This window comes from Myodes glareolus, chromosome 7, assembly GCF_982192425.1.
Source record: "Myodes glareolus chromosome 7, mMyoGla1.1, whole genome shotgun sequence".
In the NCBI taxonomy this organism is placed as follows: Eukaryota; Metazoa; Chordata; class Mammalia; order Rodentia; family Cricetidae; genus Myodes; species Myodes glareolus.
In genome coordinates, this window is record NC_142032.1 from 97648759 (window position 1) to 97660945 (window position 12187).

The following is a 12187-nucleotide window of genomic DNA, read 5'->3' on the forward strand; positions in this document are numbered from 1 at the left end:
AGGAAGTACAAGTCAATGCCTGAGATTTATCTCCATAGGGATGATTCATTGCAACCCTGGGAATGGCTGGGATGTCTGAGAGATGCACACAAAAGAGGAACAAAGGCTAGTGGATCCCTAGTACACAGACTGAAATAGCTTAGGAAAAAAGGACTCTGTGCTTGGATATGAAGGGGAAACAGCAAGAGCATCTATAGATATAGAAGACAGAACATTAAATAGTTCTGAGAGCAGCATCTTTTTTTTTTCACAGCATCCCACGAAGCATGAAGAGCACCTGACTTCCTCAAGTGTCTCTCTAGATGAAGAGTTGCTGCAAGCTTGGGATCACTAGACTCTGTTTTCCCTTTATGCCATCAACTCCTGTAACTCCAGGTTTCTATTTTCAGAGTTACAGTCTCTGGGAGCTGTCAAGGACCCTAGAGGTCTAATAGTAAAAGTCTGGAGGCCTCCAAGAGAAGTTTTTTTCATTTCACTCTGACCCAGATACACTTTAGCTGAGCACTGTTGTCACTGACTCCTGTTCTCAGGTTCCTGAGTCTCTGGGGCTGCAGACTACTCAATTTATTAATGAGCAGTCACTGTCTGTGACCCCATTAAAAAGTTGTTAATGAGCTACTCTGTTGCACAGGGAGAGCAGTTGACAGAGGCTCCCAGTGGCCTACCATGGGACCTGGGAAAACCTTAGGTGTATTGACAGGATCAGATCTGGAGAGGCTAATGGCACAGACAGCAGAAATATATCTCCTGATTAGCTTACCTTGGCAAGAGGCCACCTCCAAATCACAAGCCCCTGCTGTCTGAAGGTTTAAAGAATGGCTACTGTCCAGAGCAATGGTGGATTTCCTTTGGGCCCCCTATATGCTTTGTACCAACTCTGATGACTTGTGTTGATGGGAGACTTCAACTTTTGAGATAAAGAAGTGATCCTCCTCACCTATTTCTGTTCCATTACAGAATTCTTTTGATTTGTCTGTCTTACAGGCTATTTCTCCTTGTTATCTAAGCATTTTGTGACTGCCAAGGTGATATTTCTAGATACGCAGGTCTAATTATTTCTTAGTCTTAACATCCTAAATTGACTTATTATAGTTCACAATATTGTTTTCAAACATGATGGCATATAATCTTTTCAGTATCTGTTTTCTTGCTATCTCTATAGCTTCATCATCTCTATAGCTTCATCATCCTCAAGTTTTCTTTTTCATGGCCCCAATTTCTATTATTTTTACTCCACCACTAATTTAAATACCATGTAATCATGTCACTATAATGTCTTACATTTCTATTGAAATTACAATGTGCCTAGAATCATTTTTTAAACTGATTTGGACACACTGACTCAAGAATTCTCCCAATGAAACTGTTAAGCAGGGACATGATTTTCGTCCTTTGTAGAAGAAGAGAGTAAAGCACAAGAGATTCCAAGCAAATTTCCGAGCACTATAGAGCTGATTAATGACAAGATCAGTATCAAAGACTAGGCATTTTAGTTTTGGATTCATGTTCTTGGGGTATTTGAAAACCATAGCTAATGAGCTAAAATCAGCCCTCCATCTGTTTTTATATTGACTTCCTAGTCATAGGTTGCATAATTAATTAGTATAGTTATAATGTTTATGTTACTAAAACCAATTTACTACTACCAAATTACTACGATTTTCTCAGTAATAGAGAAAATAATCCATACAGAATCCACTCTCAAAAGACCCCAAATATCTTAAGTAGTCCTGAGCAACAACAACAACAACAACAACAACAACAACAACAACAACAGTGTTAGATAGGTCAAAACATTTGATTTCAAAATACACTGCAATGCCTAGTAAGAAAAGCAGCATGTGCTTTGCCATAAGAACACACACACACACACACACACACACACACACACAAGTAGATTCTAGAATCCAGAAATATACAACAACAAAATGCATCTGATTTCCAACAAAGGTGTAAAAGTTATAGAAATACCCATGTTGGAGAGAAGACAATGTCTTGTCCACATGTAGAAAAGTTAAATTAGAGTTCTCTGTCTCATCCTACAAAAATCAACACCCTTAATGCACACATATGAAAATCTGAAAGTATTAGATGATAAAGCAGAGGGAACACTTTGAAATACAGCACAATGAGGAAGTAACAGCAAGAATCAGCAAGTAGTATCACAGGAAATCCCAAAGCTTCTGAAGGGCAAAGGAAGCAGAAGAGAGTCCAGAAGATGAGAGAAAATCTCTAATAGATACTTGTTTTCCAGGAGAAGGTTAATATCCAGAGTTAATAACAAACCAAAAATGTTGATAGCTAAGGAACCAATCATTCAACAAGTGGGCAAATGAAGGACAGAGTTCCCAAAAGAAGGACATGAAGACAAAAGATATGAAATATATTCACTATGTTGGCCATAAGAAAATGTAAACAGAACCTACAGAGAATGCCCCTCACTCCTGACAGTTCAACAGAGACAAAATGTATACGGAATGAGATTTGTTTGTTTGTCCATAATAATATTATTATTGATTATTTGGGAATTGCATGCTATACATGCAGATCACACTCACTTCCCACTCGACGCAGGACCAACCTCCCATCCTTGTCCTTCCCCAAATACACCAAGTACAATTTGTGTTCCCCATATACTCATTGGAGCATCGTCAGACTCTCAGTGGCCAGTCCTTTACAGATAACATACTTTTCCCAAGCCCCAGCCAGAAGCCAACAAGTGTGAAGGGCTACACTTCAGCATCTTTATTACACTTTTAAAGGACTCTCTCCTCAGTGGCAACTTGTCTAGACTGTTTGTTTCTGCTTTGTTGAGGAGGGGGGTAGTTATCACAGAAACCTTCAAAGTCTCTCCTACGAGTATGGAGTTATCTATACCACTGTGACAGATGCTTCCTTGGGTGTAACAGTCAGTGTCAGTATGGAAAATAGACTTCCACATGGCTTTCTGTGGATGCACAGAACGGCAACAACCCACAGGGTCCCAATATGGATCATGGACATCAGCAAGTCCTCTGGAGGTATCAGAGACCACAGACATCAACACGGTCTCCTGTAGCAGTTGTGATCACAGACACATGGGAACGTTGTCTCTTGGGGAGCCATGAAGTTAAGCATGACCTGTGTAGCCTCGGGGTGCTGTGTTGATCAGGGCTGTCACAGGAGACCATGTTGATGTCTGTAATCTGTGATGCAGCCGGAGGTCCTGTTAATGTCCGTGGAAAAGAGATTGTGAAGCTCGTTATTCTGTATGCTAACTAAAAGATGAGAAAAACCTCAAACGAAACAAAACAAAAAACAAAATCAAAAACTCAAAACCAAACCAAAACAAAAACCGCAATATACTTCTCAGCCACAGGATGGCACTACAGCTTCAGTTAATATTCTTGAAGCTAAGAAGAGGAAGCCTTTTCAAAGTTGCTGTCAATCTTGTGTAACGAGGCTGTGACAATTATTACCAATTATTACTCAAGGCAAATATTAAATTATGAATAAAGAAAAAGACGAATTAGCAATCTTTTACAATAAAATATGAAGAAAAACCCCACAAATGCTGTTAATGATGAATTAAAAATATTGATACACTTTATAAATAAATGCGCTTGTTTATGCCAGATTTGTGGGAGGAATCTGTGCTCTCCTTTCCCTTAGTTGTCATAATATAGCGCAAGCAACTTGTGTATTTTATATAAATCGTCATTTGAAGTCTGAACTGATTTCTGCTATCACTACTGTGAATGAGGCCACTATTACAGCAGTCTTTCTGTGGAGGCTCTTCTTATTTTCAGTGTGTGCTACCCAGCTACTTTTGTTAGCTAAGTCACTGTCTTGATCAAAATGTTTAAAGTTTACTTATTGTGTACAGATTAAACTGTAAAATTATAAACATCATCAGTTAAATCTCCTGTTTGTTTTGACCTCTGGCTATGAATCAACTTTTTTCCTTTCTTTTCTTTTCCTTTTCATTTTCTTTCTTTTCTTTTCTTTTTTTTTAAGACATCTGCTCACAAAATTTCACCAAAAAGCATTTTGGGAGTGGAGAGATAGCTCAGTGGTTAAGAATAGTGGTTGTTCTTGCATAGAACATGAGTTCCATACCTCAAACCCACATGGTTGCTACCAACCATCCTTTAACTCCAATGCAAGGGGATCCGATGCCCTCCTCTGGCTGCCACAGGTACTCCATCTGTATGATGCCCAGACATACAGGCAGGGAAAACAACACGTAAAATTTCAACCACAGTATCTTTTGCATTTCCACTGTGTAAGTTCTTTACCTGGAACTTTTGTGGTTTTGTTCAGTGGAGTCCTATTTCCCTACCTCTTAACTCAATTACAGAATTTAACTTAAACATAATCTCACAATGGGCTGTAAAATATTCTTTTTCCTAAATCCTAAGTGGTTTGTCGACTATACAACATAAGTGACTCCATGTCATGCTTCAGCATTCAAAATTTAAGACTAATAAATATTAACATAACTGTGGCAACACTAGTTTAAATAAGGGATGACGTAGTTAATGGACATTAGAGGAAAAGAAGGAAGTATGGTGGGGAGAATTGTGTTCATATTACATGTATTTATCCTGGAGGAAGAGAGGACAGGAAGGCAAGGTAGTGTTAGATCTTGAGACATCAGTGCTATGTCATGGTGGTGGCACACTTGAGTTGCAGTCATTTTATATGTCAGAATATGTATCACTACAATGTGCTATTGAGGAAAATAGGTGGAGCAACTTTATAATTAGAACAATGTATTCTATTTTGGTTTCTTTTAAAAAATATTCATATATTTTTTGTAGGTATGAGTGTTTTGTCTGTGTGCATGTATATGCATCATGGGCATGCTGGCCTCAGAGGACAGAAGAGGGCATCAGATCCCTTGGAACTGCAGTGAGAGGCAGCTGTGAGCCAACATGAAGGAGCTGGCCACCAAATCTGGTCCTCTGCAAGAGCAGCACGTGCTCTCAACCATTGAGCTATTTTTCAAGCTCTTCCATTTTGATTTCTACAGAGAGTTTTAGTTTTTATTTTTACATACTTCCATTATGAGTATAGAACTTGCCCAGATTCATGGCCCCATTCCCAGGAATAAGAGAATTGATTATGAGTCTATTTCTCCATAGTGTTGATGTAGAAGAGTACCTACAAAGGAATGACTTATTTAAAATAGTTCTCTATTAATTATATCCAGTAATATAACTTAACCTTGGAAAACAATGACATAAAATGTTCATTTATTGTTATTCAGTCACATATTTAGTGGTAGTAATAACCTTTCTCTCTTTATTTTGTTATGGAGACATTTACTATTTCCTCAAGTTGTAAACACAATGTAAAGTATGGGAAAAATCTTTTCATATTTTCAAAAGACAAGATATTTTCAGAATATGTGGTTTTATTTTCTACTCTAAGGCTATAAGTTACAAAGCAATTACAAAACAGATTTATTTTGGATTGTTCAAATAAAATATTTATTGCAAGTTCATGGAGCTTAATACCTCAGAAAAGAGTTGATTGCCACCAGCAGCAAGGTGACTAAGACAGAATGGTTAAGGGAGTGAACTTGTGTTGAAAGGATAAAGGAGACACCATGTAACTATAGCCAATTTCCACGTCCTTCTTCACCCTGGTCCTCATGGCCCAGGTTTACTCTCTGCAGCCTTATCCTCTAGAACCTACATGTCTACTCTGGTAGTTTCTGGCCTCTTTACTTAAACATACATTTCCCCAGTATGTTCCAAATAACTATGTCATTTTATAGTATATTGACTTATAGCACATTGTGCTGACTTTCATGTTGTATTCACCTGCACTTTGAGGGTAGGACTCTTCTGGCTTCTAATAACATGAATGAGTTTGACTGGTTTATGTGAGTGCTTCATTTAAATTCACTTTTGCAAATATTGCTCCTCTCTTCACGTGAATGCTTACAGTCTTAAGGTGTCTATGGAGTGTGGTTATCTTCGTATAAGTTTTCTAGTTTATCCATGAGTGTCTTAAGTGAAGGATGCTCCAAAAGAAATCTGATCAGCATGATATGCTGTGAAGCTCTTTGTTCTGAATTCTTGTAAGTATAGTTGTGTTTTTCCTCATGTGGTTGAAGTGTCAATTAAATGCAAGGTTTTATATACTTCTCAAACATACTCTTGCCCATTCACTTCTCCTTCAATCCACCTGTATGAAATATTGTTTTACAATGACTCTGAACTAAACAACTTCTACATACTATTATGGCACTGAAAAACAATAATCCTGGTATTCAAATAGTTGGATTTTAGAATTGTATTCAGTTATACTTGTTTAAATGTCTTTGGTTTTATTTCCACACTCATAAAATTAATTTGTTCTTATCGGTGACTTTATTTGAACTCCTCAATATTGATTAACATATTCACTTGTGATGGGCATTTGTCTTTTCATGCTGACAATGCACATAACTTTAAAATACAAAGTCACTAATCTCAATACACTAATGCTCTTAGAAGGACCTGTGCTTCCATCTGCAGGGATCCATGGGAATCCTGCCAAGGACAGTATCATAACAGATAGTATGTGAAAATTTGCAGTTGCTTTAAACAAAATGTTAGAGCCTAAAAAGGGAATTGGGAGAACTGTAGACTAGGTTATTCCACCTGACCAAAGTAGCCTTTGGGAAGAGCCAATGGCACTGTTAAGGCTATGTAAATATGCATGGGAATTAGTAGTTGACCCTCCTCTGTTTGAGGTCCCAAACTGCCTATCTAAGGGGAAAGTGAAATAAAAGGAAATAACAAAAAAATCATGCAGTAGAAGAATAGGGATGTTCCTTGTTACCTGGAACCAGAATAGTTAAAGCTAAACAAAGGGCCAGGATGACTTCTGATGCTTTTCACTGTATTTTCTGGTATATGATTCCAAGTGCACATTAGAAGGAGTCACTCACAGTTTACAATGTATACAACTTTCATGCCTATTTGCAAAATAAATACCTTGAACAAATTGGCCACAGAATACCAAATGTTCAAATTATTCTGGTGAGAAAACGATGTTCACACAATGGGATGGCAGAGAAGCACAGATGGATATCAATGACCTCTATGCTCCTTTGTCTCTACTGAGCTTACTAACAGCCATTAAACAAGTGGGTGTTACTCCAGTGGACATTTAAAGAGGGGAGAGTAATTTTATGTGATGTGGCTCCTGAGACCCAGGGCCTTGTTGAAGGTCCGGCTGAGAGCATTCTTCACCTCATTATTCCTCAGACTATAGATGATGGGGTTCAACATGGGAGTCACAACAGTGTAGGACAATGACAGCAGCTTCTTGCTTTCAGGGGAATTATTTGATTTAGGCCTAAAGTAAGTGAGGCTTGAAGAAACATAGAAAAGAGAGACAACGAGGAGATGTGAGGAGCAGGTAGAGAAGGCTTTGTGTTTCCCTTTAGCTGATGGAATCTTGAGGATGGATGCAGCAATGCGAGTGTAGGAACACAGGATCAGCAGACAGGGTATCATAATGACCAGAATGGTGCCTACAATGGCATAGACCTCAAACTGTGCTGTGTCTGCGCAGACCAGCCTCAGCACAGGTGGGCTGTCACAGAAAAAGTGGTTCACCTTGTTGTTGGCACAGAAAGGAAAACTGAAGAGCCATGTGGTCTGCACAGTGGCTACAGGGAATCCTGGAAACCAGGAGGCAGCAGCCAATTTGGCACGTGTGCCTTGGTTCATGATGACTGGGTAATGCAAAGGACTGCAGATGGCTACATAGCGGTCGTAAGCCATGGTGGCCAGGAGGAAGCATTCAGCCACTCCAAAGAAGAAGAAGAAATACATCTGAGTGGCACAGCCAAGGAAGGAGATGCTTGTGTCCTGGGCAATCAGGGTCCCCAACATTTTGGGCACAATAACCAGGTTGAAGCCAATCTCTAAGAAGGACAAGTTTCTGAGGAAGAAGTACATTGGGCTTTGCAGCATGGGATCAGCCAATGTCACCAGAATGATGAGGCTGTTTCCCATCAGAGTGATTAGGTAGATGGCTAAAAATACCAGGAAGAGCAAGGCCTGAATTTCAGTAGGCAGGGAAGAGAAGCTCATGAGAACAAATTCAGTTATTCTTGACCAGTTTCCTGCAGCCATGGGCATGAACATAAATATTGCTTGTGCTCAAGGACATTGATTCTTGATTGTACAAATCAGATTCCAGATTTGTTTTTCCAACTCCTGATAATTGACAGGGAAAGAACTTAAACCAGACCCTTCGAAAGAAAATGGACCTTGTGCTGCATAAAAAGAAAGACAATAATACAGAGCAAATACTAAAACTGTGATATTGGTAATCATGTTCTTCATTCCATTATTTTTTAAACAATTATTCATTTTATAAAACAAATTGAGCTTTTTATGCAGTTTCATCATTCCTTTACACTGAAAATATCTTAGTAACTAGGTTGAATGAAAAGAATTCCGAGACAAAAAGTAGAATCAAGTGAAAAACAATATGAGCATTCTATTTGTACATTATATATATTTACCTTCATCAATATATCACTGTTTCTATCTTTATCTACTGACAAAATTGACAGATATTTTTAATGAGTACCTCAGGCCTGTTCCTCCAGAACTTTGACAAATTGCTGTTTATTGGATTGTGAAATTCATCACTGGGGGGAAAAGGAGAAAGGTATGCCTAAAAACTAATTTATTGGGTTAGATTAATGCCACACCTTCATTGTAAAAACTGTAGACTACCTCAACTCATAAAATTCTAATTCTTTCTTACCTACTCAGTTAATGGGTGCCAATCCTAGCATCTTCATCTTCAATATATTAGAGCCAAAATTGACAATTGGTGGTCCGTAAATTGCATCATTCATTTTATCTTAAAATTAAGATCCTCAGAATAATAAAATAAAAGGAGGTGAAAATTTGTGCGTGTGATAGGTTTCAAACAATTTAAAATGGAGAACCACAAATATCCCAACAAATGAGTAACTTCTGCACTAACAATTTCCTTAAATTTTTTGTTAAACTTCTGAGAAACATTACCACAGTATTTCAAAGGCAAACATTCAGTAGTCCATCAGCTACACAAAATAAAAGGTAGAGTCTAAATGATATGAAAGCTTCAAAATTTATTCAGGTCTTGTAAAGTAACTGGTGTGATGATGTGATGATGTGTGAGGGAGGGCTCATTGAAGTCCAGAGTCTCATGAAAGAGATATTTAAGTAATTTTAAATAGATATAAAATATCTAACAGAGATAGAAATTATATAGATGTAGCATTTATGCACGAATCAAAAATTTAATGAAATATAAAGAAAGCATACTGTATCTTGGAGGACATACATGAAGATTAAGAACCCCTAACACAAGCAGTTAGTACTTTTTAGGTAATGAGAAAATAAAGTTGGTTGAAGCATAGGCATGAAATTCTTTATGTAATTATGAAAATATTATAGCAATAACAAATTTCAAATGTAGAAACAAGTGAAGTACAGATATACTTCAAATACAAGAATGTATGTATAAGAATAGAAAGTATAAGAAGAGTGCAATAAAGTCTAGCTAAACTTACAACATACAATTATATCTCATGTGGAAGATGTAAATACTCAATGGAGCCATAGACAACTGTGAAAAAAGTCATTCAGACTTAGTACTAGAATGTTCATATCTAAGCAGATACTGCAGCAACCTTTACAATGAGAAACCTGAATCAGCTCCTAAGAAATTGTTTTTGAATACTTAAAAATAAAAGCTGAATGAAAATTAAAAATTAGAAAGGTTTAATTAAAATTCTAGGCTATGTGGCAAATTTCCAAAGAGTAGAAAAACATGCAAAAGGACATAAAAGCAAATATGAATACCAAGAGAACAGATTAGACAACCCAGAAATCAATTCATGCTCACACAGTGAACTGATATTTGATGATGTGTCATGGGTGTCATTGATAGTCTTCAATAATGAAAAGTATTGTACTCAGTTAAATTTAAAATTATAGGTCAAATGCCAAGTATATTTTAAATTATATACTAAAGACATTTTGAACTAGTATGCTCTACAATTTTAAATTAAATTTGGAGAGGTTTGTTTTCTAGAATTTGTCTTTTATCATCTGTCATGATATTGTAACATCAACTAATGAATGAAAAGAACAGATGGAGCAACATTTGACATAAGTTGATTTACTATGGGCTTCTTTGAAGTCATTTAGGATTATGCTATAAATGAAGGTTTAACAGCATTAGAAGATATACTATATGTTTAGGTCAGTGAATGCTACAAATATTATACTTGCTTAAGGCAAATATGTTAAATTTAAAATATAATACTATATATATGAATGTCAAAACTGCCAATGTATTCATTTCACTATTTCTCTTAATGAAGCAATACTTCATTTCATACATTATTCCATAATTTATACCCTGTTCTCCTTGATGGATTTTTATATTTAGATTAACAGGTAAATAAGAATAAATTTTTGTGCAGTATTTTAAAGATAAATGACAAACATGAAACCACATTTGCGGCAATTCACATATAATGAGACATATTTGTATAACTGATTTATCAAGAGATCACATAAGTCAGTGGTTATGTTCTATTGCTCTTATTTTATCATTACAGATTGAATAATATACACATATAATTTTATTACTGTATTACATTTACAAATTAAAGAATGAAAGGATGGGAACTTAGAGCCATTGTATGAACTTTTATGATCAGTAACGATCACATGCAGAATGTGAGCCAAGACATCTGACTTTGTGCTATTAAGGGAATATAGTATAGAAGCAGTAGAGAAGATAAAAATGCATTTTTAAAAGGGAAAAATTGAGTATGAATATAATTGAGTGGATAAATAAAGGCAAGAACTGAACTTTGAGCAGTAAGTTAGTGTTTGGACTTAAAATACATGCTGAGAATATGTCTTATTCTATAGATTATGGTAAGCATAAAGATTTTGAGCATAATAATGACAGATTACCCCAAATGAATTTAAAATGAACCCTGGATACATCAAAAAGAGTGGAATAAAGATGAGATGTGTGTGTGTGTGTGTGTGTGTGTGTGTGTGTGTGTGTGTGAGTCTTCACCATTACTGCATTCAGAGAAGTCGAGTAGGAGACTCCACCACTGATCCATGCCCAAGTTTCATCTCCATAAGAGTGATTTGTTAAAAGTCTGGGAATAGATGGGTTATCTAAGATATCTATGGAAGAAGGAAGAAGAAGGTCAGTGTCTCTCTGAACATGTAGAGTTTAATGGACTTAGGAAACAAAGACCCTGTACTTGAGCATCTGATTTTCCCAAGAGTTTCTCTCTGTTGAGAGCTGTGGTTAGCCTGGGATTACTCGCCTCTGTTCTCCCATGCTCCCACCAAGCCCCTGGTCCCTCCAGACCTGTATCCAGAATCACAGTCTCTGGGACCTGCAAGGGACTCTGGAGACCCAACAGTAAAAGCCTGGTGACTTCTTCCAAGAGAAGTCCACTCTCTTCACTCCAATGTGCTGCTGTCAGGCTGAACTCTGGGTCTTCAGTCTAAATGATGTACTAATGGACAGTTACTGGCTGTGTCCTCATTAAGAAATTGTTAATGACTCACTTTGATGCTGCAAAGCACAGATGATCAGTGATCTCAGTGGCCTACACTGGGGACCTGGAGGGAAACTTAGGTCAATCTACAGCATCAGATCTGGGAGAAAGCAATGACCCAGGCAGTCAAACCATACTTTCTAATATGCTTACTATGGCGAGGGGTCTCCTTAAGAACAAATCCTTCTTGGCCTACAGGTTTATTGGGGTAACTGCTGTCCAAGAAGTAGTAAATTTCCTTTGGGTTGTCAGCTTGGTTTGATGCCTACTCTTCTCATCTACTGTGATGGAGCACTTTATATTCAGAAACGAATAGGTGCTTTTATGCTTCTTTGAATATTTAACTCATGGACAATGGTCTCAGCCATCTGACTAGTCTCTATTTTACTGTGTGAATCCCTTTGTTAAGTTCATCACATTTCTATAACAGTGAATCTGGCAGGGTATGGTTGTTTGTTACCTCATGCTTCATATTTTAAATAGACATATCTTACATCATATTGTTTAATCTGTGTTGTGTACACTACCTTTCTTACTTATCTTTTTCTCTGGATTTCTCTTCTCTCTTCTGCTTTTAGTAATGATTAAAATTACTAATAA

At 37.0% G+C, this 12187-nt stretch overlaps 1 protein-coding gene across 1 annotated transcript; it reads right to left on the reverse strand.

The window, feature by feature from the left end:
* Window positions 1-7166: 7166 nt before the first annotated feature.
* Window positions 7167-8132, reverse strand: LOC125395254 (olfactory receptor 10A5). Its single transcript, XM_048426562.3, has one exon. The coding sequence runs from the start codon at window positions 8130-8132 to the stop codon at window positions 7167-7169; it is 966 nt and encodes a 321-aa protein (XP_048282519.3).
* Window positions 8133-12187: the final 4055 nt, after the last annotated feature.

Coding starts and splice junctions, on each gene's coding strand:
- LOC125395254 (XM_048426562.3), bottom strand. CDS start 8,132: ATGTTCATGCCCATGGCTGCAGGAAACTGGTCAAGAATAACTGAATTT.